The sequence below is a fragment of the Eretmochelys imbricata genome, chromosome 5 (assembly GCF_965152235.1).
Source record: "Eretmochelys imbricata isolate rEreImb1 chromosome 5, rEreImb1.hap1, whole genome shotgun sequence".
Taxonomy (NCBI): domain Eukaryota; kingdom Metazoa; phylum Chordata; order Testudines; family Cheloniidae; genus Eretmochelys; species Eretmochelys imbricata.
The window spans coordinates 46963508-46990053 of record NC_135576.1 but is presented as its reverse complement, the minus strand read 5'-3'; the positions used below and the strand labels follow the sequence as shown (position 1 = coordinate 46990053).

The 26546-nt window shown below is 42.4% G+C and overlaps 1 protein-coding gene across 2 annotated transcripts in view; it reads left to right on the top strand.

Annotated features, from left to right (window-relative positions):
* The window catches only part of IQGAP2 (IQ motif containing GTPase activating protein 2), a 229090-nt gene that overhangs the window by 111346 nt on the left and 91198 nt on the right, over positions 1-26546 (top strand). For both annotated transcript variants that reach the window (XM_077817017.1, XM_077817019.1), the window contains exons 3-7: positions 5930-6086; positions 10942-11019; positions 13769-13845; positions 20046-20113; positions 20490-20603. In XM_077817017.1, coding sequence (XP_077673143.1) covers positions 5930-6086; positions 10942-11019; positions 13769-13845; positions 20046-20113; positions 20490-20603 — 494 coding nt within the window. The remainder of the gene's footprint in view (positions 1-5929; positions 6087-10941; positions 11020-13768; positions 13846-20045; positions 20114-20489; positions 20604-26546) is intronic.

Sequence of the window (26546 nt, the reverse complement as noted above, 5' to 3'; positions counted from 1 at the left end):
TTTTTCGACTTAAAGGGCTCTTAAAATGGATTTCCTTACTTCACCCCCAACAAGGGGATTAGCGCTGAAATCGGCCTTCCTAGGTCGAACTTGGGGTATTGTGGACACAATTAGACGGTATTGGCCTCTGGGAGCTATCCCAGAGTGCTCCATTGTGACCGCTCTGGACAGCACTCTCAACTCAGATGCACTGGCCAGATAGACAGGAAAAGGCCCGCGAACTTTTGAATTTCAATTTCCTGTTTGGCCAGCGTGGCAAGCTGCAGGTGACCATGCAGAGCTCATCAGCAGAGGTGACGATGGAGTCCCAGAATCACAAAAGAGCTCCAGCATGGACCGAATGGGAGGTACAGGATCTGATCGCTGTATGGGGAGAGGAATCCGTGCTATCAGAACTCCGTTCCAGTTTTCGAAATGCCAAAACGTTTGTCAAAATCTCCCAGGGCACGAAGGACAGAGGCCATAACAGGGACCCGAAGCAGTGCCGCGTGAAACTTAAGGAGCTGAGGCAAGCCTACCAGAAAACCAGAGAGGCGAACGGCCGCTCCAGGTCAGAGCCCAAAACATGTCGCTTCTATGATGAGCTGCATGCCATTTTAGGGGGTTCAGCCACCACTACCCCAGCCGTGTTGTTTGACTCCTTCAATGGAGATGGAGGCAACACGGAAGCAGGTTTTGGGGACGAAGAGGAGGAGGAGGAGGAAGTGGTTGTAGATAACTCACAGCAAGCAAGCGGAGAAACCGTATTTCCTGACAGCCGGGAACTGTTTCTCACCCTGGACCTGGAGGCAGTCCCCCCCGAACCTACCCAAGGCTGCCTCCTGGACCCGCCAGGCGGAGAAGGGACCTCTGGTGAGTGTACCTTAAGCAAGCATGTTTAATGATTAATTTGCCCTGGCATTCGTGGCTCTCCTGGATATACTCCCAAAGCCTTTGCAAAAGGTTTCTGGGGAGGGCAGCCTTATTCCATCCACCATGGTAGGACACTTTACCACTCCAGGCCAGTAGCACGTACTCGGGAATCATTGTAGAACAAAGCATTGCAGTGTATGTTTGCTGGCATTCAAACAACATCCATTCTTTATCTCTCTGTGTTATCCTCAGGAGAGTGATATCATTCATGGTCACCTGACTGAAATAGGGTGCTTTTCTTAAGGGGACATTCAGAGGTGTCTGTTCCTGCTGGGCTGTTTGCCTGTGGCTGAACAGAAATGTTCCCCGCTGTTAGCCACGGGGGGGGGGGAGGCAAAATGCGACCTTGGAACGAAAGCACATGTGCTGTGGTATGTAATGTTAACAGCAAGGTTTACCATGAAAGAGTGTAGCCATTGTTGAAAGGTAGCGGCAGCGTGATGAGAGGAGGCTGAGGCAGCTGGAGGATTAAACTAATATGCTGCAGCGTACGGCTGAGCTGCAGGAAAGGCAGCAGGAGCACAGACCGCCGCTACAGCCCCTGTGTAACCAACCGCCCTCCTCCCCAAGTTCCATAGCCTCCTCACCCAGACACCCAAGAACGCAGTGAGGGGGCCTCCAGCCACTCCACCCCAGAGGATTGCCCAAGCAACAGAAGGCTGGTATTCAATAAGTTTTAAAGCGCTGTGTGGCCTTGTCCTTCCCTCCTCCACCACCCCTCCTTGGCTACCTTAGTAGTTATCCCCCTATTTGTGTGATGAATTAATAAAGAATGCATGAATGTGAAGCAACAATGACTTTATTGCCTCTTTTAGCGTAACAGCCATGTTAGTCTGTATTCGCAAAAAGAAAAGGAGTACTTGTGGCACCTTAGAGACTAACCAATTTATTTGAGCATGAGCTTTCGTGAGCTACAGCTCACTTCTAGCTCACGAAAGCTCATGCTCAAATAAATTGGTTAGTCTCTAAGGTGCCACAAGTACTCCTTTTCTTTTATTGCCTCTGCAAGCGGTGATCGAAGGAAGGAGGGGAGGGCGGTTAGCTTACAGGGAAGTAGAGTGAACCAAGGGGCGGGGGGGGTTTCATCAAGGAGAAACCAACGGAACTTTCACACCGTAGCCTGGCCAGTCATGAAACTGGTTTTCAAAGGTTCCCTGATGCGCACCGCGCCCTCCTGTGCACTTCTAACCGCCCTGGTGTCTGGCTGTGCATAACCAGCGGCCAGGCGATTTGCATCAACCTCCCATCCCGCCATAAACCTCTCCCCCTTACTCTCACAGATATTGTGGAGTGCACAGCAAGCAGTAATAACAGTGGGAATATTGGTTTCGCTGACGTCTAACTGAGTCAGTAAACTGCGTCAGTGTGCTTTTAAATGTCCAAATGCACGTTCTGCCACCATTCTGCGCTTGCTCAGCCTGTGGTTGAACAGCTCGTGACTACTGTCCAGGCTGCCTGTGTATGGCTTCCTGAGCCATGGCATTAAGGGGTAGGCTGGGTCCCCAAGGATAACTATAGGCATTTCAACATCCCCAATGGTTATTTTCTGGTCTGGGAATAAAGTCCCTTCCTGCAGCTTTTGAAACAGACCAGAGTTCCTGAAGATGCGAGCGTCATGTACCTTTCCCAGCCCTCCCACGTTGATGTTGGTGAAATGTCCCTTATGATCCACCAGTACTTGCAGCAGTATTGAAAAGTACCCCTTGTGGTTTATGTACTTGCTGGCTTGGTGCTCTGGTGCCAAGATAGGGATATGGGTTCCGTCTATGGCCCCAGCACAGTTAGGGAATCCCATTGCAGCAAAGCCATCCACTGTGACCTGCACATTTCCCAGGGTCACTACCCTTGATATCAGCAGATCTTTGATTGCGCTGGCTACTTGCATCACACAGCCCCCACAGTAGATTTGCCCACTCCAAATTATTCCTGACTGACCAGTAGCTGTCTGGCATTGCAAGCTTCCACAGGGCTATTGCCACTCACTTCTCAACTGTGAGGGCTGCTCTCATCTTGGTATTCATGTGCTTCAGGGCAGGGGAAAGCAAGTCACAAAGTTCAAGGAAAGCGCCCTTATGCATGTGAAAGTTTTGCAGCCACTGGGAATCATCCGAGACCCACAACACTATGCGGTCCCACTAGTCTGTGCTTGTTTCCCGGGCCCAGAATCGGCTTTCCATGGCATGAACCTGCCCCATTAGCACCATGATGCCTGCATTGCCAGGGCCCATGCTTTGAGAGAAGTCTGTGTCCATGTCCTCATCACTCTCGTCACCACGCTGACATCGCCTACTCGCCCGGTTTCGCTTTGCCGGGTTCTGGTGCTACATATACTGCTGGATAATGCGTGTGGTGTTTAATGTGCTCCTAATTGCCAAAGTGATCTGAGAGGGCTCCATGCTTGCCGTGGTATGGCGTCTGCAAAGAGAAAAGGCACAGAACGATTGTCTGCCGTTGCTCTGACGGAGGGGGGGCAACTGATGACATGGCTTACAGGGCTGGCTTACTGGGAATTAAAATCAACAAAGGGGGTAGCTTTACATCAAGGAGAAACAAAAACAACTGTCTCATAGAATGGCCCCCTCAAGGATTGAACTCAAACGCCTGGGTTTAGCAGGCCAATGCTCAACCCACTAAACTCTCCCTTCCTCTGGTATTTCAGGCAGGACTTCACGGAGGGAGTGAGGAGCAAATTAATACAAAACAGATCTGTTCTATTTCTTGTTTTGATCCACTTCATCTATCTCTTACATCTTTGGCTGGCAGCAGACAGTTCAGAAGGACTGCAAGCCATCCACATCTACTGGCTGCCCGGCAGAAGATGGTACAATAGGACTGCTAGCCATCCTCATCTCCTGCCTGCTCACCATAAGATGGTACAATAGGACTGCCTGCAGGACTAAAGAGAATGATCTGGTTGAGTCACTCCTAATTTAGTCCCTGCACCCATATCTGGGCCAGAAGCACCTCGGACATGATGAGGATGGTTTTCAGGCCTATTGTACCGTCTGCTGCCACAAGGCAATGGGTTGCTGCTGCTGTGTAGCAATACAGTACCGCGTCTGCGAGCACTCAGGAGGCATATGATGACAGTGAGCTGAGCGGGCTCCATGCTTGCCGTGGTATGGCGTCTGCACAGGTAACTCTCAGGAAAAAAGGCACAAAACGATTGTCTGCCCTTGCTTTCACGGAGGGAGGGCGGGCCTGATGACATGTATCCAGAACCACCCGCGACAATATTTTTTGCCCCATCAGGCATTGGGATTTCAACCCAGAATTCCAATGGGCAGCAGAGACTGCGGGAACTGTGGAATAGCTACCCACAGTGCAACACTCTGGAAGTAGACGCTAGCCTCGGTACTGTGGAAGCACTCCGCCAAGTTAATGCACTTTAATTCACTTAGAGCATTTTGTGTGGGGGGACACAATTGACTATATAAAAACGATTTCTAAAAAAACGACTTTTTTAAATTCAACCTAATTTCGTAGTGTAGACATACCCCAAGTCATTTAATGATCGGGATCCAGGATACCGAAAAGATCAACCTGAATTTTTAATGCAAGGACCGCATGTGACAACTCCCTTCCTCTGGCACAACAGAATTGTCTATTTAAAGGTAACAGTCATTCGTGAGCGCAGCAGAGCTTTCTTGGGGGAGTGGCTCAAAACTGGAGAAAACGCTGGCAGGATTCAAGAATTACCACAAACCTCAGCACTTTCTATTCCAAGGGCAAGGCACACTTTCACCTTCCCTTCATTAATACATAAATGAAGGGGACACCACCATCAGGTCAAAAACAGCAAGCAAGAAGAAAAGCTCACCCAAGTAGGGTGCAATACGCATTGCTTAATGCACTAATGGAAGGGACTCTGCTCTGCGTGCAGCATAAGAACTTGAGTAAAGACTGCGCCATTGAAGCCAGATTAAAGAATTTTGGGGCCCTGTGCACTACGGAAATTGGGAACCTACCACCTCCCATAAACTTAGAGCATGTGACAGTAGCAGCAGCGGGCCACAGATTCCACTAAAACCCTTTGGTGGGCCAAAGGTCTTTCTCTTCTCTCCACCCCAAAATAGCTACATACTCATCCATGGGGTAACAACAAGCAGCGCCAGCTCTCAAGGCGGTTAGTCAGCAACAGTAGCCTGACCATGCGTGCTTCTAAGGAAACAGCTCCTGGGGCAGTTATGTAGTGCCATCCCCTACCAGAGCAATAGAGCACACTCACAGCAGCAGCATGCCTTATGGCCAGCAGCAGGTCCACACAAAGAATGCAGGAGTAACACAGTGGGGGGAGAAAACTTCTCCCTGCCCACCTTCCGCTATGTGGGGTAATAGGCCAAATAAGGTGATCTGACGGGTTGGATGCGGTCCCTGAGCCACCAGCTGCTCAGACCTTTTCTTTTCTGTTGGTGGTTGAGGGACCCATCCTGAGAGCTGTGCAAGTACACATTGGTTAACTGGGTCTGGAGCCACTTCTATAGACCTATAAAGCCAGCCTTTGAGTAGGAATAGGTAATTATTTATATTCTTCATAAAGACTCGGCTCTTATGACTAGGGGTAATAACAGCCATGGGTAATGGGGCTAGAAGTTATCCGTGGGTGGAGACTGTGTAAGCTTGGACATCCCAAGACTTGCTAAACCAGGGACACTGGGAAAGTAGTGTTTAACTCCTCCCCCTCCCCACATGCTCTTCCCATTCTTTACTTATTATTCTGAGTCAGAAGGCATAGTTCAGGAGCTTTGACTCCGTTACCAAAGTATCCCTGAGACAAAAGCTGTCATGGCTCGTTTTGTAATAGTTTTGATTTGTCGTGCCAATGAGCACATGGGGACCTCTTCTTCTGTTGCTCTGTGCATGCGTCGGTGCTTTTACTGACATCTAAGGGGTGTGGAGTTGTTGGGTGGTGGTTACTCAGAGTGCGAGCATATAATGGCATCACAGTTCTAATATACTGTACCATGTTAAAATTGCAACCAACAGAAACTGTAATTCTTGGCCGTGTGTTTTGTAGGTGGATGGAGGTCTGTTTGGCTGAAGAACTGCCACCCACTACTGAACTGGAAGAAGGCTTAAGAAATGGAGTTTACCTTGCCAAACTAGCAAAGTTCTTTGCCCCTAAAATGGTCTCTGAGAAGAAAATCTATGATGTGGAACAGACACGGTATAAGGTAACTAAGGTTTCGTTGGCAGCTGATTAAAACCAAAAGTTAAATATTTGTTGCTCTATCTTTCCCACTCTGTTTAAATGTTTTAGCACTGGGCTTTGCAGAAAGCTAATGAGTGCTTATTTCATGTTAAGATTTTCTGCATCAGCAGACTGTGTTGTGTCCTAATACATCTGGAATTCTACTCCTCTTGTTTCACTTTTTAAGATCTGTGTTGTACTTTTAGTTAGGAAAATTACTCTACCTTTCTTTCCCCCGCCAGTTGCACACACAAATTGCTGTATAACTCCCCATAGTCCAATGAAGGACTGACTGTGGTCACCAGCTGGGACATGAACTTGTAGCACTGAAGAGCAGGGAGGCAATATGATAAAATATGAATAACCACTATACAGAAAAAAACATGATAGCTGTACTTAAGGGTTTTTTAAGACCAAAAAAAAAGTACTTTCAGCTCCAGTGAAAACTTTTTGGTAAGGACACAAAGCATTACCATTTGTAAAATTACAATCCATTAGGAAATAGGGGCCTAAAGCTCTATGAGACTATTTTTAAAAACAATTACCAAATCCTTACATGAACTGCTGTATAATTTGTTAGCAAATATCCCCGTTATGAGATCTGCATGTTTTTGTTTTAATATCAGACACTTTATCATGGAGGAACAAAAATCAGTCAAACAAATCAAGCTCTGCTGTTACATTCACAAGCTGCATAGTTACTTGGTGATAATGGAGAATGCGTGTATGTACATTAGTTTATATTTCGGGACCTCCTTTAAGAGCTGCTTTATTTCAGTTTGCGTAAGGAGACAGCTGGAGAATGCAAATTTTAAAGGTAGATCTGTTTTTTGGGGTGTTCTCTGTGCAGGTCCAAAATCTGTTCAGGATCTCATGAGATTAAAAAAATGTATATAGCTTAAAAATTGTGTTTATACTTTTAAAAGATTAAAAATCTTCTCTTGCTTACCGGCCACATCTGTAGTTCAGGTTTCTGTGTCTCTAGTGGCCCCTAAAACAGGAGTATTTTTCTTCCCTTTTTTTGTTTTGTTTTTTAAGTGGTGGTCTTGTCAATTGTTAGGGGAAAATAAACCTTGAGTCCTGAATTTGAGGCTTGAAATGTAGTGGTGATCCAACTGATTTTATATTCCATATGTTTTTAGATTGTAAATATTTGTGACTTACGAGCTTGTCTACATGAACACATATGACATGACGAGCTGTGGTGTAAATTTATAGCTTTCTAGTGTGCTGAGTTTGCACATATGAGTTTTGCACATTGACTGTCTGTGTGGACACTGTTGCTGCGCAATAAAAGTTCCCTAGTATGTACTGAAATGACCTTGGGAACTTTTAGTGCATAGCAGCAGGCTCCACACAGACAGTCAATGTGCAGCCCGCAGGAATGCTATAGATTTACACCACAGCGTGCTGTGATCTACATGCTTTGTGTAGATGTGCCCCAAGTTACATGCACGTCCTGTTACTGAGTTGGAATCTTGAACGGTTTATCATACTGCATTGCAAATTGTATGTGTATTTCAGAAGACATTACAAAATACTATGTTTTTAATTTATGAAAAACTGCAATCTTTCGAAAGAAGTCTGTACAAGTGTAGACCTGTCTTGTTGTTAGTTTCATCTCCATAAAAACTAAGTAATACTACCAAATATGAAGTCCACTAGAAACTTTGTCATTGCTATTGATCTTAAGGTGGAAGGAACTCCAGATACCACTACAACAGGCAATTGTATATAACTTTAATGTAGATTTACCTTTAGAAATGCCTCATCTTAAATTTTGGTGATTAGTACAGAAAGTCTATGGTGCAAATTTTCTCATGTGTCATATCTTTTCTGTACAAAGATACTGTTGTGTGGTAACTGAAGTGATGTATTCAAAGCCAAAAATGTTGAAAAACTGCCAGTTCAAGCTCTCTTATAAAACACAAAAACCCCTCATTTTCAGCAGTTGTGTGGCTGAAAATAGGATAACTGATTACTAGTATAATTCACAAACTGGCATGTTTGTGCCTGTTTTCATCATAACTTTTATAACTTTTTTTAACTTAGTGTGAATTTTTTACATGAATTACAAACCCTGAGTGTGAAATCCTCTTGCCATGTGAGTAGAGAGGTGCAAGCTTTTTGGGAAGTCCAAGAACAGCAAAAAACCAAAATTCTCCATACTGCTTCAGCACTGAGTCAACTCTGACCTAAAGGGGCCTCTCCCATGAAGGAGAAAGTAGTTATTTCCCTATGCTTACAATCCTGCTACTGCTGAGACTACAAAACCAGTGCCAGTTGGTGCCAAAATTTTTGTGATGTGGCCACGTGCCCACTAGGAAACTGAGACAACCAGACTCAACTTGCATAGATCATAGGACAGCAATCAAATGGTATTTTTTTAGTCACAGTTGACCTAGACTGGATCTGAAAAGCTTTTATTTCATACCATTATGACTCATAAGACCTTTCATTCAAAGGAATGTGCTAGTGGGGAGTTACCTTCAGACTGAAGCTCGGAGCAGCTCACCAGCACACCTCCAGCTTCACATAGGAAGTAGATTCAGGTTGATGTAATCTACAGAGGGGTGGACAGGCCGAACCTGAGTGGTGCTGTGACTCCACCACGTCGTGACCCTGCTTGGTTTGGAGACGTAGTCAAATGTGTTTTTAACAGCTGTTTCCAAGATTTCACATACTTTTTTCAAATTCACGATTTCAGTGACCAAATTTTGGTATAGTTGGTTTCTTATAGTGGTGAGACTTCTAGAGTTGCAATCAAGGAGTTACCTGGAAATGCCAGGTGGGCACTTGCATGTGGAATAGGTTCTCAGATATTGCCTGTTGAAATTGGATGGAGGGATGAATGGTGCTTAGGGAGGCTTTTTTCTGTTGCTTTTTAAGCAAGCTATAAGAAGAGGATATGAGTTTTGCACATGCATATGTTCATGTGACGCTTTCATTGGGAAATTATGCCTCAGAAGATTGGATTCTAGGACTGTCAACTTTGGAAACTGCTTTTTTCAAAGTGAGAACTTGTACTGAAAGAAATCATTTAAAAAAAAAGTTCTGGCTTTTTATGGGAAATTTCTTTTTAAATGGTGAGCTTTAATCGTGAAATTAAAGAATTTGAAATTTTTCTGTGAATTTTTTGACCAGCTGTGATTAAATGGCACTTTACAGAACAGAGCTAAACATGTTCACAGCTCTCAAGTACTTAACATTCAAATGCATATATGGCATCTTAAACTTACATCAGTAGCAACTAATAACTAATCTATTATATATTTTCTTGCATACATAAGTAAAGGATGGAAAAACAGGCTTTTCTGGTCTCTTTTCAAGGTACCTCTGCCTCTTTCCCCTGGCTTCCTTTTCCGGAGATGGTTTAGAAAAAATATAGAACCAAGAGCACCAAAAGTCCAAGGTCAAACTCAAAAGAAAGCAGAGCTTTGTCTAATTTATCCATACCATAGTCGTGTCCCATGAAAAGGGAGGGATTTCTGAATCCACACCTGGCAAGCTGGCCGAATGCTGAAATGCTTCTTCCAATAGTCTTGAAAACTGTTTGCAATTTCAGGAAATTCTGCCTTCTTCAAATATTGCTTTTCTACAAAACTTAATTAAATGTTTTGCATTAAAATCATGGATACTTCAAATTTCCAACTTAAAATTTTAAAGACTACTTGTGCTCAGAATGGACTTTAAAAAAAAAAAAAACAGGAAATGAGTGAATTTTCGGTGGAATAGGGCTTGTTCTTTTAGTGGAAAAATTAGTATGATATTTCAGTTAAGTGGGCCCACTTCTCAGATTCTTGGCAAAAATGATTTTCATGGGCTCTTTTCTAAATTGCACACACCTCTAATTACAAATCACCTGAACTCCCCGGTTCTCCTGGAGACTTTAATGACTAAACATCCCTTTTTTGTAACAGCCCTGTCTCTCATATTTGTATTCAGGCTTGCCTTGCCCAACCAGAACAGGAGTTCTGGAGTTCTGGATCTGGAGTACTGTGTCCAGTTTTGGGCCCCACACTACAAGAAGGATGTGGATAAATTGGAGAGAGTCCAGCGAAGGGCAACAAAAATTATTAGGGGTCTGGAACACATGACTTATGAGGAGAGGCTGAGGGAACTAGGATTGTTTAGTCTGCAGAAGAGAAGAATGAGGGGGGATTTGGTAGCTGCTTTCAACTGCCTGAGAGGTGGTTCCAGAGAGGATGGTTCTAGACTATTCTCAGTGGTAGAAGGGGACAGGACAAGGAGTAATGGTCTCAGGTTGCAGTGGGGGAGGTTTAGGTTGGATATTAGGAAAAACTTTTTCACTAGGAGGGTGGTGAAACACTGGAATGCGTTACCTAGGGAGGTGGTAGAATCTCCTTCCTTAGAAGTTTTTAAGGTCAGGCTTGACAAAGCCCTGGCTGGGATGATTTAATTGGGGATTGGTCCTGCTTTTGAGCAGGGGGTTGGACTAGATGACCTCCTGAGGTCCCTTCCAACCCTGATATCCTATGATTCTATGATAGGAGCCTAATAAGCAAGAAGGCATCTAGAATGCTTCTTCACCTCTTAACAATGGGACTCTTTGAACAAACTTGCTTGGAAACAGGATTTTGGGCACAGGCATTGGGATTACAAAGTCCACCTAAGAGGATGAGTTAAATGGCATGTAACTGCCTTATGATTTGGCATGCAGCTGAAACACTCTGGTTTTAGGGTCACATATTGAAAACTTAGAATGTTATTCACAGGAGAAGTGTAAAATTGTTAAGCAAAGGCAGGTAAATAGCAAAAGAAAATAATCATTCAAAATAATAATCTCTTGTCTTCCTCCTCCCCTCCTTCCATATTAGAGATCGGGCCTTCATTTTCGACACACGGATAATACTGTGCAATGGCTAAGGGCAATGGAATCCATTGGTCTACCTAAGGTAAGTATTTAAATGACATGACACAACAATTTAAATGACATGACCCATGGACAAAGTTGACTAAAACAGTGAGATTATCTTCTCCTTAATTTGCTTAAATAAAATATTGTTGAAAGCTTCAGTATGGGAAGACCTAGTTCAGGAAATCTAAAGTTTAGAAATGTTTGTTCCCTTTCAGTGTCTTTTGTCCCCTGTCACCTTCCATCTGCTACTCATTATTTTGTCCTATTTTCTTCCTATATATTTCCAGTGACTTTTTCTAGTGTCTCCTGAATCTTCACAGTAGATCCCATGCTGTCCTTCTATCTGATTCACTCTTAATGAGTTCTCTGGGTTTCTTTCATGTTACTTCCTGTCCTCCTCCCCTTCTCTCTTTGCCCCCACCTTACACATTCCCTTTGCTTTTCTCTCCCTTTCTGTGTTGCCTGTCAACAGTTTCTCCTGATCAAAGATATTTAATACAAGGCTGGGTGGAAGCCTTTGCTGTGGCTGTTTTCGGAACAGTGCTTGGTGCATCTCAGTCACTGGGGACCAATGACACTTCTGCACCTTTATGCATTTGCTGAGGCAGCTTGTTAGCCAGCAATGTTTCTTAAAAAGCTCTTTTGCCTCTTCATATCTGTAGAATATTAACTCTTATTTCAGACCCTATTGCTTGCTTTAGGCTTGTTCAATTTATTTGGTGGCTGGCTATGTCAGTTCATCAGATATCTAGCTTCTGTTACTTCTACTCTGTCTCCCTCTCTGAAAGGTTTCACTCATGTAATGTCCCCTCTGTGCCAGGGAGGGTCATGTACTAGAAGGGCCAAGAACTTGCTGAATCAGCCACAGGCGTGGTGACATAATGATATGGAGTGTTGCCTATGACTCTCCCTGTGGGTATTCCAAGTTGTGAGGCACCTCGTTATCACCTGCCTTTAGCTTGAGGAAGTTTTGTCTGTACCTAATAGGAGGACAGCTCCCCAACTCCACTGAACATGGGCAACATAAGCACTTCACTCTAGGCCTTGCAGGCCTTGCTGCTCTCTACAGCTGCTTAGGCACAGCCCAACCCTTGAGCTTTCCAAGAGTCTGCCTGGCCTGTCCAGGCCTGGGTCTGCTGGACACTCACAATATTCACAATTTGCTGCTTCCAAAGAAGCAGGACACCCCAGTTTACCAGTTTTGCTTCAGATCGCTGCTTTGCATAACTCACTGCACTTACACTTGTTTTTACTATAAACATATCTAAGTTTGTTTTAAAAAGCTTAGAGAGTCAAGTAAAAGCAAGTAGAAGTGTGGGAAACACATGGTTACAAATGAAATTAAATCATAACATGCATTCTAGAACCTAGACTTAATTAACTAATCTCATGTCCTGTAGGGTATTGCTCCCCCAGAATCATCGCAGTGCTTTTCAGCCAGGCTGCTTATAACCCTCCTTACATGAGACAAGCATGCTGTCAGTTTGCCTCCTCAGTAAAGGACCCCGTGTATTTCTTTCCACCCCAGGATATACCAAACTATCCTTTGTCTGTATTCGTAAACAGGCCCCTCCTTCCTGTTCGTTTAATCTCGTAGAATTTGCAGTTTCTTAGTTTTTGGCTCTGGCTCAGTATGCAAATAGGCATACATTGAGAGGTGTATAATATACAAATGACCAGACAGCAAGATAGATGGCTGTTACCTGTTGCCTGAAAGCAACATCTCCTAGGTAGGTCACCTCCTGGTGACCTGCTTAACACCAAGACTGTAAGAGCATAATTTTCAGTATAGATACCTAACTCCTTAAATATTACCTGTACATACATTTTTCAGTCATAATGATGACCACTGGGCTACTGGTTTTCAGTGGAGACCTCATATGCCTCCCCCCCCCTTGGTGAATGGTTGTCCAATATTTGACCCAGGGGATCCCTGTAAAATCCTCTGTGCCCTCTGCCAGATCGCACCAATGGGCCCCTGGTTTACACAGCCTCCATAGTGCTCCCAACCTCTTCTGACCTGGAAGCATGGGGTTGAACTCATTTTGAAATTTAGCTCTCCGCATGAAAGCATGCACCACTAGTGCTAGGTATCTTGGCAGAGCACTCTTTTTCTTAATTTGAGAAGCAGTGTTTTGTGAGTTGAACCCCAGGCTGGAATTTAGTCGTTCTAAGTTCTGATTCTGGCTTTACTGCTAATTTATGGTGTGGCCTTGGCCAAGTCACTTAATTTCTCTGTATCTCCGCTTCCTCCTCTGTTAAATGGAGACAATGCCTTCCCTGTCAGGGTGTCAAGGATTAGTTTGTATGGTGCTCTGAAAATGTAAACTTTTATATGTACAAAGTATTCGCCTTTTGTTAACATTGGTTCACAATTAAGCTTTACAAGTTGCAGTAATGTCCTTAAGTACCTTGGATTTCTGTATGACGTTTACAAAATCTCTGTCCTTATGAGGTTCCAAACAACATTGTATCTATATACTTATTCTTTCAGTACTTCATTAAAATGAAGAGCAAATTAAATAAAATAGGCAGATGTTATATAATGTGTTTTTCACTTTAAAAGCATGCTCAATGGATCATGGAATAATGCTCATAAATGTTAAATATGTAATGTTGATAAAATTAAACTAGTACAGCACCTTGACACTGCTTGCAGTTCTAGATATCTAATATGTCTAGTAATGACCATTTAAAGCTATTGTAATATAGCATCGCTGTTCTCTAGGGGGCCCAGTTGGACTAATGAGAGAGTAAGAATAACAATTCTATTCTTTATTTTTTAGATCTTTTATCCCGAGACTACAGATGTCTATGATAGGAAAAACATACCTAAAATGATATACTGCATTCATGCACTAAGGTAACTAGTGATGGGGTGGGAGGAAATTTAGATTTGGTGACCAACTTTCAGGCCTATAGTTTCAAACTGGCTTCAAGTAACTGGTGTTCTTAACAAAAGGTAGTACTTTAAAACTTTAGTGTGTTAAGTTTATTGACTTTGTTCTGGGTCATGGGTTTTTGAATACAATGTAAGCCTGAATGAATTTATATTACAGCACTATTGGGCAAATACTTCTGAAATAGAAGTTTTGTTTTAAAAAAACTACTGAAATACATAGGAGGGCTGTCTGCATGAATCTCCTACAAACACACCATTTGGAAAGTTGAAACATTTGTTTAAAATAAAAAAGCTGTTTGTGAGACCTCTTAATCTTGAGACCCTAAGTAAAAATCACCTTTTTAGAGCGACGGGAACTTCCTCCAGAACCTGATTAAAATTATAGGCTGTGCCCAACCTCTTGAAACTGTGTCACCACACTAATTTCCCATTTCTATAAATAAGTGCTGATACACTTAATTGAGCTTCCATGTTAAAACAATGCCAGTACAAATGTGTTGACCAGGGGAATGAAAATGAGGCACTTGAAGCTGTGCCTTGACACCAAATTAGAACTATTGCCTTCCAAAGTGAAGTACATACATTCTTAATCATTCATACCCCAAATCTATTTTGCCTCAGGTTTTAAATGCTGGGCACATGTCTCTTATAGATATCTAGCTAGTTTAGTTGTAATGCAGTACAAAGCCAGGGAAGTTTTGGTTACATCACTATAGTGGAACTAAAAGCTTTTTCTGCCTTAAAAATTCTTCCTCTTGATGTTTAAAGTGTAAAAGTCTAGAACCTCTGTCTCTGACGTTCTGTCCGTGGTGGTGGTGGTGGTAGTTTTTGCAGACTAGACTCCTTCCTGGTTCTGTGAAGCTCTCTTGCCATCTATGGAAGCCTTTTCCTTCCATAACTTTTCTTAGTGTCAGGATTCTAAAGATGAGTTTTGGGCATAATTTGACTATTCTGTTTTGTCAACATTCATAGCTGAGCCATTTGGCATGTCAGTAGCCCTAGGAACTAGTAAATGTGCCATAGGTGAAATGTTTTACTTATAGCATAATTGTTGAAATCCTGCTCCTGCAGTCTTGTGTAAGAAGTGTGCCTAATACCAGTAAATAAGGTATACATACAACATTTAATGTTTCTTTCCAAATGCTGGAAGTTTGGCCTTAGCAGTCATATAAATTCTTTTGCAATAAGTGTTGCCATTTAAATTATTGCATTTGGTGTAATATTAACTGGCCAGCATCATAATGGTTACATAAATACAGGAGGGTAGCTATAGTCTAAAACTATGGAGCTGGTCTTTCTGTCAGTGAGTGTCTTGTGTAAGCTTGAAATGATTTCCTGAAGTGGACACATGGGGCTCTTAATATTAAGCAGCTTATAAAGAAATGGTGGGCTAAGTTCCATTTCGGTGATGTCATGATCTTTATTCAGATGTTCTCCAGACCAGGCTTTCAAATGGTTATATTTGCTGAAAGTAAAGACTTAATCAATTGTGGGATTGACTAATACTTTTTACCCATATTTCCTGTATCTTTTTTTTAAACATTTGCTTCAGCTTTGCATGTTGCTTGCAATAATAGTGTAACAATTAGTATTTTCCTTCTTGAGCTGTGTTTTGCAACGGTTTGGTTCTTGAGGTATTCATTTTCCCTTCTGCAGCCTGACCTTGGTCAGGATGCATGCCAAAACATCAGAGCTGATCCGTGTGGTTTCTTGCCCTTCATTCTCAATTTGTTTACATTTCACTTAAATCCTCCTTGCTATGGTACATATCAGCACAAAGTTACCACACTCAAATCTTAAAAACAAACAAAAAACAAAATGGTACTATCGACTGGTGATTCTGTACCATGAATTGCCCACCCTTCCTTTTGACAGCATTTAACCCTTTGCTGCTTTGACTTGATGTGTAAGACGCAGGCATAAAGTCACTGCACTCTGTCCACATTTTCTCTGACCTCTTCTAAAACGCACCATGACCATGTGGTACATTTCTCTACTGTAATTGTCTTGCAGCTTAAGCCCCAAAGTCTGTCTTGCATTACACACACAGCTCCATTCAAATAATATTTAAATGCTTGAATTTGCCGCATTAAAGTTAAGAAATGCCAGAATTAAGGTTGGCTGTGTACCCTTAATTCATCCTCCTTGTGTATGCGCATTATGATAGTCTTTAATTACATGATCATATGTTTTTCTCCAAGACCCCTGATGGATTCAATACAAAAGGTGGATGGTGATCTGGGGGTAAATCATGGTTAAGGTTAAGATTTTTGTCACCATGACTTTTACTAAAAATAACCAACAGGTTGCAGGCAATAAACAAAAAATCACGGGAGCCTGTGCCCTGTCTCATTTTTAGTGTTAAAAAAAAAAAAAAAAAAAAAAAAAAAAAACTGGGAGTGAGAGGACTTGGGAGCAAAGGTAGAAATGTCAGCTGGAGCCCCATGGTGGGGGACTGATAGCCTGAGCTCCACTGCCACGGGGGGGGGGGGGGGGGTGTGCGCGCGCGTGCATGGCACAGGCCAAAATCTGTGACTAAATTGTATCCGTAATCATGGTTGTACAGTGTGACAGGCTATGTTCTGTAGGACCCTATAGCCATTTGCTTCAGAACTTGGCAGGCATGTTTGAATGAGACAGGGGATTGCAGAAGACAGGATGAACTCTTGCCTAAGGCAACTGAATGTTGCTCTGGAGTAGAACTGGATTCTATCCCTGCCTGTACTACAGCCCTCCTATGTGATGCTCGTCAAGTTGCTTAAACTAAACATTTCAGACGTGGCCACTAACTGTTGCTTGTTTTGTGAGAATCCACAATGTGAGATCCTAGTGTTTGATTTGCAGAAATGCTGAGCACTCTCAGCTGCTCCTGAAGTCAATGGGAGCTGTGCTTTAAAAGAATAATGCTAAGTGAATCAGGATCTCGTCACTTCAAACTGAGCACCCAAATTAATGGATGTTCTTGACTTTAATCTCTCTGTGCCTCGGTTCCCCATCTGTAAAATGGGATTAATGCCATCTCACAAATGTTGTGAAAATAAAATATTTGTGACAGTCATCCTATAGTGATGAGCCCTACCAAAAAGCCCATGAGGAAACTCTGAATTCTGTATTTGGAGCAGGTGCCCAGTGATTTGAACGGTGCCCAGTGGATAAGGACTGTGACCACATATTGAACAATAAGGAGAAAACAAAATATTGACCCGCTGCTCATTAAGTGCATCCAGTTAGCGCATGGAATAAAGCAGGGGTTCTGTGGGGCGGGAAATGTGATCATGTAATTAAAGACTGTACCATAATGCATATGCACAAGAAGGCTGAATTAAGGATGCTTGTGCAACCTTAATCTGGCACTTAACTTTTGAGTGGTTGACTTTGAAACTGTAATAATGTTCTTTTAATATAACTTTTAGTCTCTCTAAATTCCTAGCTTTTTAAAAAAAAAAAGTCCAGTTGATGGAATTTGATGGTTTTTTGTTTGTTTTTGTTTTGTTTTGTTTTTTTTTTGGGGTTTGTTTTTTATGTTGATACTCACATGGCTAATGAGCTGGGTTTGAGTCTTTAGATCCGCAGCACATACGTCTGCCACTTGAGCTAATGGAGTAACTGATAGCAGTAGTTGGTTGTGACCACTTCAAGTTCCAAACTGCCTCACTTGAATGAAATGCTATGAGTATTGATTCCTGCTCCTTAGTAGGAGTACTCACTAATAAGGTTCCCAGTAAACATATGCCCCATGAGTAATCTATTAAATTGAGCCATTCCCACACAGTAAAATGTTTTTAAACTAACTGGCTTTAAGTCATTGTTCAGATGCACGTTTGTTAATATTCACATTAAAAATTAAGCCTTATTACAAAGAACATGCATTAGATATGCATGTTTTCCAGCGAATGTATTCCTTAATACAAAAGAAGGCAGTTGCATTCCTGACTACCCGTACATTTTTTTTTTTTTAAACAAAATGAAAAGCAAGCTCCAAGCACCACCTTGTGGTAAACTCCTCCAAGCCAAGGAGAATAGAACATAGACCACATTACTCAACCATGTACAGTATAACTGTAGTTTGCACAAGAGATTGAAATCGTACATTTATCTGCCATATTCCAAACCACTTCTGTTCTTTTGCAGTATTCTATATTATACAGTGGTGACTGCTAAAAAGCCAGCATTTCCCCGGCTATCATGCCATTTTTTTGTTGGGCACTTCAGACAAGACAGAGGGCCAGTCTACACCAGAATCGCTACAGCGGCTGCTCTGCTGTAGTTCTGCCCATGCAGGCGCTCTATGCTGACGGGGGAGAACTTCTCCCGTCGATGTAAGGTTGCCCACAGGGGGCCTTAGATCAGTTTAACTGATGTCACTTGGCTTTTCCACACCCCTGAGCGACTTAAATTATACCTAAGTAAGTGATAGTGTGCACAAGCCCATAGTCCTGGCCTTAAAGAGGTTACAGCAAAAACCTTTCAAAACATTGCAAGGGAAGACTAACAAAAAAGCAGTTTGTGGTAAAAGGGAGGACTGGGCTAATGCAAAGAGACTGGGGTAGTTTGGGGCTTTTTAGGTGAATTTTAACTTTTTTTCATTTAATTGTTAATTTATTTAATGCATTCTTGTATATTGAGGGTGGCAGATGGAATGATTCCAAGTGTTGAAGCCATCTGAAGACTTCTGTGTGATGAGATATGATGGTGGGATTGGATGTTGCAGTGACACTTGCTTCCTCTGTCCCAGTGGTGGTGGTGAAGAGGGGAGACGAAACCAGTGGTGTCCCTCTTAATTAGAACAGAAAATGTCTGTGGCAGCTGTTAACAAATACACTTAATAATGTTGTCTCCTGCAATTAACGGGCAACTGAAAAAAGACCGAATGTGCTTGCTGCAATGTGTGGAGATGACATGGGGGTTGGGGCGGAGGTGCCTTTTTTTAAAGGCAAAATAGCCTCCCCCTCTTATAAATATTTAGAAGTAAAGTGCCTTGTTTGAAATTTGAGCTTCACTCCACCAAAAAAATCACAAAAATATTAATTCTGTAGCCAAAATAAATTCTGGCAACTCCTGACTTTTTACATTAAAGGCCTTGCACACGGTCGGAAGATATGAATAAAGATGTGAATTTACTCAGCTGTTATCCAGATGGCATTATATAACTTTAAGAATAATTAATATGGGTTTTCTTGTTACACCAAAATGAAAATAATGGTTCCTGGAAAGCACTCAATTGCACTGAACTTATTTCAGCTCTCTAAAAGCATAAGAGCACTTAGTAAGCTGAAGAGTTTGGTTGGGCTTTTTAAGGGGCTATTTGAAATTGAAATACTGAGCTCGCGCTCTCTCTCTCGTTCTCGCTCAACATTAAATATGCTTAGTCTTAAGAAAATTGAGGTGAAACTTTTTCTTTAACTAAAAACATGTGGGTTCTGCAAACAGTATTCCTAATTTTGAATAGTGCATGTGAAAAGGACTACTATGTCTTCAATGCTGAGTGTCCAGACTTGGATTTGAAGCTGAATGTTGGAAATACCATCCAATATTTGCTGGTTACTGCATTCCAGCTTATATGGAACCATACCCTTCACCTATTACTGTTTATATGGATCCAATAATATCTAAATTTCCTGTTGCAATACATAAACTAGACAATAGACTGATCCCAAATTGTAATTATTAGTTATAAAAACTTTCACTTAATTTTCATGTCATGGGATTCCTGATATATTAGCTTTTGAGTTTCACTTTACTAATTCTGTATTTTAAAGGGCTATTTTGTATGAATCCAGCATCAAGGATTTATCTTTGTGTGTACCTGTACCTCTCCCTTTCCATACAATGAAATATTTCAGTACAGGCAAAAAGTCTTGCATTCCATCTGTGTCCTGTCCCCATCCAAGAGAGCTCCTTGGAATATCTCCATCTTGTGAAGATTACTTCTCCTTCTCTACGCTCACACAGTTGACGATGCACCATAGAAAATAGTCTGATGGTCAAATTTATCCCATCTCTGTCCACAGAAGTCAATAGTTAAAGATGTGTTTAATGTAGTAACATTCTAATTATGCTGATCATCATCATAAGCACTGATTTGGTTCTACAAAAAGCAGGCATTTTATTGAATATGCAAGTTTCTGGCATTGTGACTTTAGTATTTTTCTTCTTTGCAGTTTATATCTGTTCAAACTAGGTATTGCACCACAGATCCAGGATTTACTGGGAAAAGTAGACTTTACAGGTAAGTCTGTTTTAATTAGTCATATTGTAGCTAATCTATTGCATCGATGAAACCTGCTAATGTTACTAACAACCTACTCTCTCTCTAATGTGAGTTTTTCCCTCTCCTCTCCCAACATTCTGCACACATCCTAACTGAAGCGATTGGGAGGCTGCTATTTTTTAATGAATGTCAGCCTTTGAAAGATGGTGGGGAAGGAATTTACATGGCACATTTGTTACGGTTTTGAAACTGAGTTTTTAGCAAAATGAAAAAACTAAGTTAACAGTCTTAGCTTTTAAAATTATAAATCAGTTTTAGCTCTGAGTGCTCGTGAAGTTCTGAGAACTTCATTCTGTTAATCGTTTCCAACTTTCCTTTTTTAATGTATAAATAGAGGAGGAAATCAGTAACATGCGAAAGGAGTTGGAGAAGTATGGTATACAGATGCCGGCTTTTAGCAAAATTGGTGGGATTCTGGCCAGTGAATTATCCGTGGATGAAGCTGCATGTAAGTCATCTTTACCATGTTTTCCACCTAATACCTGAATTGACCATTTTTGCATAAGCTGTTGATGGTTTTGAGTCATTTCATTTAAAATATTACTTGGAAGTAACAGTTGTAGGTAGTTGTTAATATTTTTGATTCCTTGTCTAAATTACCATCATTTCCCATATTTGTTACCTTTTTAATAATTGTCAAGATGTGCACGTCTTGACTGAGTAACTGTTAAGTTATTATCATGAGGGTTTTTTTAATCTGTTTGTCTGAGAGTTCTTTGGAGCAGGGAATTGTACCTTCTTAGGTCTGTCTGGCAAAAATAAAAGTTCATAATTCTTTTATTAACAATACAGATATCTAGCATTGGGCAAATTGGTTAATCTGTCTGCATTTCAGTTTTTGTGTGAAATGGTGTAGGCCAAAATCTTCTAACAAACTCCTAAAGGTAAAGTGTGGACTATAACATAAGCCTATATTTAACTTCAGACGCTTGTTAGAACAATTTTTCCTATGCCATTTCAGAGATACAAAACGGAGAACAGAGAAGTTAATTGTCTTACTCAAGCCATATAAGTGAACCAGTGATAGAATGAAGAATAGAACTAGAGGTTCTTCAAATGGCTCTGCATAATTCCATATATGGGTGCTGCACCACCTTATGCTGCCTTGAGGTAGAACAGTCTTCTAGCTCTCATGCTGCTCCTCCCCTCAGCATTACATTATTCTGAAAGTGAGGCTATATAGGGGGTGGAGTCCCCTCACCATGCAGTTCCTTCCAACAGAGTGCCATGAACAGATGTGAATCTCTAGTTTCTTTGGAACCAGAGCCTCTTTCTTCTTAGATAATTAGCATTCGCTGTTAGTGATTCCTTTTCAGGCCTGTGTTATGGTGGAACTTCAGAAGCAGAAAAGGCTGGATTTTAAGAAGTGCATTTCCTGCCTGGGCAGTGCCTCAAGTGCCAGGCGAAGGTTGTTTGCCTCCTATCTGTAGGACTTGTACTCACAGAGCCAGAAAGGGAAACTCATTTACAGCTCCATCTCCTGAAGGAAACCCTTGACCCTAGACCAGACCGTCTGATTCTGAGCAACTCTCCAGTCCAGGGTTGAAAAAAACCAGTCTCTCCACCAGTTGGCACCAACAAAGGGCCAACAGGTTCCAAGAGGCTGCACCCACATCCAGGACTGGATCTGATCCCTGCCAATCCCTCAGTTAAGCCTCTGAGGCTACATGTGGCTGAACTGAGGGCCACATGGTCAGAGACCACTGCACCAGTATCAGAAGAGAGCAAGAGACAGTTCAGCTATCCTCACTGGTGCTGTGCCTCATGCCTCCCAGTTCTCTGACCCTGGTGGAACCTCTGCAGCTTCAGGACCAGGATGAGCTTCAGCATCCCCTTCCAGATCTAGGGGTCATTGATGCACCAGAATTGGGGTCATCAGTGCCTTTGGTGGTGGTGTGACAGTTGGCACTGAAAAGAGAGGCAAAAGGACAAAGGGCCTGTTAGCAGTGCTGGTTCCCGTGCATTAGAGCTATCTGATCTAGACAAGGTGTCTACAGCACTGAAATGCAGACTTGATCTGCCCTTAGCATCAGTAGTGAGGGAGCTGGACTTGCGTATAACACTGGATCCGATATCATCTCAATCATCAGTTCCACTGTCTGTTTCTGCTTCGGCTTCCATTTCAGATCCAGCTACATCATTGGTTCCGGAAAGTTCTGTCACCATGGCAGCCCAGGTTCACCTTCCGACATATTGAGCAGTGCGTGAAATGCAAGAGCTCTAAGAGGTGTCATGTTTCTCTGATTCCAAGATCCTCTTTTTTCATCTCCTGCTAGGAAGAAGAGGCTAGAAGATAGAGTCTCCTTTTATGGATCCTTCTATGATCTCTCCTCTTAGGACCCCTGCAGGGTTTAGACAAAGAGCTGGTTCCTCCATATCTCCCACTGGACCTCTTGTTCCTGGCTCATTCTATCTCTGATCTGGATTTCTAACAAGGAAAATAGAGGAAGAATGCAGAGACTGATAGCATGCTTTGGACATCCCTTTGTCCCTCCTATGCCCAATGTTTTCCCAACATTTTCCCAAATCCTAGTTACTGGGGAGACTGGTGGTCCTGGGGCCCGTGATCTTATTGAGGGCCACCTCAGGAACTTTTCAGGTACCTTTTGCATAGATAGAGGGGTAATGTCTGAACTACTAAGGATTTGGCAGCCCAGAGGTCCTTGAAATTGATTCTTCCTGATCTGCTGACTTTTCAGGCAATTATGCCTAAAGTTTTGTCTGAGGGAGGAGATGGAGTAGCTCTCCTTTTTGAACAGGAGCAGATGGGTACGGATTATGAGCCAGATCGGTCACCCAAAGAACGCTTCAGCATCGCCCTCCACTTGAGTACGCTATGTAGTTCCACGGTCTGGGGTACCACATACTTTCCACCTTGAATCTGCTTGCAGTGCCTGTGAAAGGGACTTCCCATTCAGTGTTCAATTATCCTTGGTGCTACAGTTAAGAGTAGGATATACTTACGCATTTTGGATGGACTGTTACAGGCTGCTCAATCAATGTGTGCCTCTCTGCATCTGGTTAACTCCAGAGAAGGTGGACAAACTGTACCAGATAACCTTTGGAGGTTTTTCTTGCTTTCAAACCATCCTATGCGTAATTCCCTTGTGATGGCTGCTACAGTAATAGGGAGAAATCTGGACAGAAACACTTAACACGAGCTGATAAAGAAGGCAAAAATCGACTCACTGGGGGGAAAGGTGTTCTCCTCATCCCTTGGTATTAGGGAGCAAATTACTGAGTGTCTGGATGACCGGAGAAGGTTGGCTAATGCCATCTTGGCCCTGGGTCAAAATGTGGCTAAACGTTCCCTCTGAACCTCTTGTGTTTCAAACTCTTATGCAAGAGCATTGGCATCTACTATGCCTATTAGGAGACATTCATGGCCTCATTCCTCATCCCTATCTATGACACCAGATTGAAGCAGGAGGAGATCTATTTTAAAGGTGAAGGTCTGTTTAGTGAAAAAGCAGACACAAATTATTGGAAAAATTTGAAGGTCATGAGATTGACACCTCCATTCTCTGGTCCTAATTCCCTCCGCAATAAGGTGAGCCTCTGCTCCCTCCTTTCTGGTAGCAGATGCAGTCCTTCCTCCTCCTATTTTTCAACAGATCAGACACAGCAGCAGCATGCAGTTTCTCAGAGTCAGTATAGAAAAAGGCCTTTCACGCAGGTCTAAACCTAAACAACTTTCTTCCTCCTCGTGCAACCTCAAGCCCTAGTTTTGATGAGATGATACACAGTCAGGAACCAGTCAACCAGGACTGACCTATCCCTGTATTTGGAGACAGGCATTAAACAAGTACATTTGGAAATTTTGGTTCCGTAAATTGGCTCCAGCTACCATAATCCCTTTGTTGTTGGTCATGAACTGATTCTTGGCTCTCTAAGACATGAATTTTTATACTTTAAATTCATCATAATCATCACAAGTGCCTTTGATTTGTGGTGGCCAGATGCTGCTTCCAGTATCAGGTGTTCCTGTTTGGCCTTTCCTTGGCTCCCAGAATTTTTACAAAATGCCTCTTTGCAGTAGCGGATCATCTGAGGAATCGGGTTATTTTTGTTTACACCTATTTAGACGATGGCATACTGAAGGCCTCTATGTACGAGGGTCTGTTAAACTAGATTATCTTTGCGACCAACCTTTTTTCAGATCTAGGACTCTCTCAATCATCCGAAGTTGATCCTCTGCCCTTCACAAAGGCTTCGTTTTATAGGTGAAGCTTAGTTACTTGTAAGGCACTAAAAAGATTTCCAAGTATTTAACTGCAAAGTAATATCATGACAAGTTGTTCCATAATTAACTTAAACTTCAAAATTCTCAGACCCTAAATTTTAAAATACTAAGAGTAAAATTCTTTTTGGGGTCTTATGGTAGCCACTACCTACGTGACCCCATTTGCCTATCTAAGAATGAGAGGTATGCAGCACTGGATGTCTGAGTTCTACAGAACAACTCACTTGTTGATCACCCATACCTTAGACTATCATAACCTCCCTAGATTTGTGGTCAGTCCAAATGACTGCTCAGGTGCGTACAGTTAAATCCGCTGGGACCATCCCAGTCAGTGACTTCAGAAGCATCAACCAAGGGCTGGGGGGGATGCAGTGCATTGGAATTATTTGACGACTCAAGGGCACTGCTCTGCTTAAGAGAAAACCCTGCACCTCAATGTATGGGAATTTAAGAGATGTTCATCTGACTCTCAAGTTGTTCCTCCCCCACCTGCAGCAGAGAGTTGTGCAAGTGATTACAGACAATACATCATTAATGCAGTCTACCGACAAGCTGCCTGGGGGGGGGTGGGATACAAGGCTGTGGCATTGGAGTATTTTATCATGTCATTTACCTGTGGCCCTACATCTAGCATTGGTGCAGCTGCACAGGTGTAAATTTGTAGTGTAGACCTGCCCTGAGAGTGCTCTAGCTCAGTGGTTCTCAAGTTATCTGATATGGGGGACTGGCAATTTTTTTTCTCCAATGTGCGCACAGACAGGCAGCCGATGGCTCGTGGACCGGAGCCGGTCTGCGGACCCCACTTTGAGTAGCACTGCTCTAGCTGATGCTGCTAGAAGATTATTCTACCTCAAGGCACCACAAGGTGGTGCAGTTACCCATAAGTGTGAATATGCAGAGCCATCTCTAAGAACCCTGCTTATAGGTAAGTAACCTTCATTTAAGTTTACACACGCACACGGTAGAAAATTTTGGCTAACTAACATAGTTAATACTTTGGCCCAAGTATTTCCTGCACCAGTCCCACGAGGAGCGTGAGCATGCTGAAAAACTCATGAAGCTGCAGAACCAGAAGGGCGGTCGCATCATTTTGCAGGACATCAAGAAACCAGATCGTGATGATTGGGAGAATGGGTTGACAGCCATGGAGTGTGCCTTGCACCTGGAAAAGAATGTGAACCAGTCACTCCTTGATCTGCACGAGCTGGCAACTAACAAGAATGACCCTCATTTGTCTGACTTCATTGTCTGACTTAGTTATTTGTAAGGCACTAAAAAGATTTCAGATTAATTAAGTGCAAAGTAATATGACAAGCTTAAATTTTAAAACTTTCAGACCCTAATTTAAAACACCCTTTCCTACATTTGTATTGGCTTGTACTGTGTATTTTGGTACATGATTCTGCAAATGTAGCTTTTAAAATATAATCTATAGGGAGAAAAAAAAATCTGGATAAGTAAGTCGATCAGCCTTACACATTTTCTGAGGTTCAGTTACGGTCAAACCTGTTGGATTTTTTTTTAACAGTAAATTTCCTTCCTCCCCTGGAGATAAAAGGGCCATAACTTCCTTTCCCAAAAGCTTTTTATAAAGTGTACTCTTTTTCCTCTTAATTCTGAGGCATGTTTCTTAAATTCTTTGAAGTAGTCTTTCCTGATGCTGGCTTCTGTTCCCTAGGCTGGGAATGGGCTCCAGAGAAGCACATTCTGGTCAAGAGGAGGAAATAGTTGCTGTACAGTGGAAACCTCTGACAAATTAAGTCTATTAACAAAAAGTTCAGTGTAGAATTTAATTGTGTTCTGAGGAGGAGGAGAGTAGCTAATGTGGTGCCCCAAGGTTTAGTATGCAAAAAAGGGAAAAAATGGAAAGATACTCAGGGCTCAGTCATGGATGCTGAGGGCTCTTCTTGTGCTATTGGAGGATCATAAACATTAGAGACTGAAAAGACCAATTAAGTCTCTTTCCTATTAATGCTGGATTATTTCTCTGGAGAAGATTTTTCTAGTATTTCTTTTATCCAGACTATTTTAAAGTTAAGTGGGGCTTCCACTTCTTTGCTTGGGAACTAGTTCCCCAGTCTCTTACTTGTTTATCTTTCTGCTATCTTGAACAGTCTGGGACCAGAAAACAATAGATGAGCATTGGAA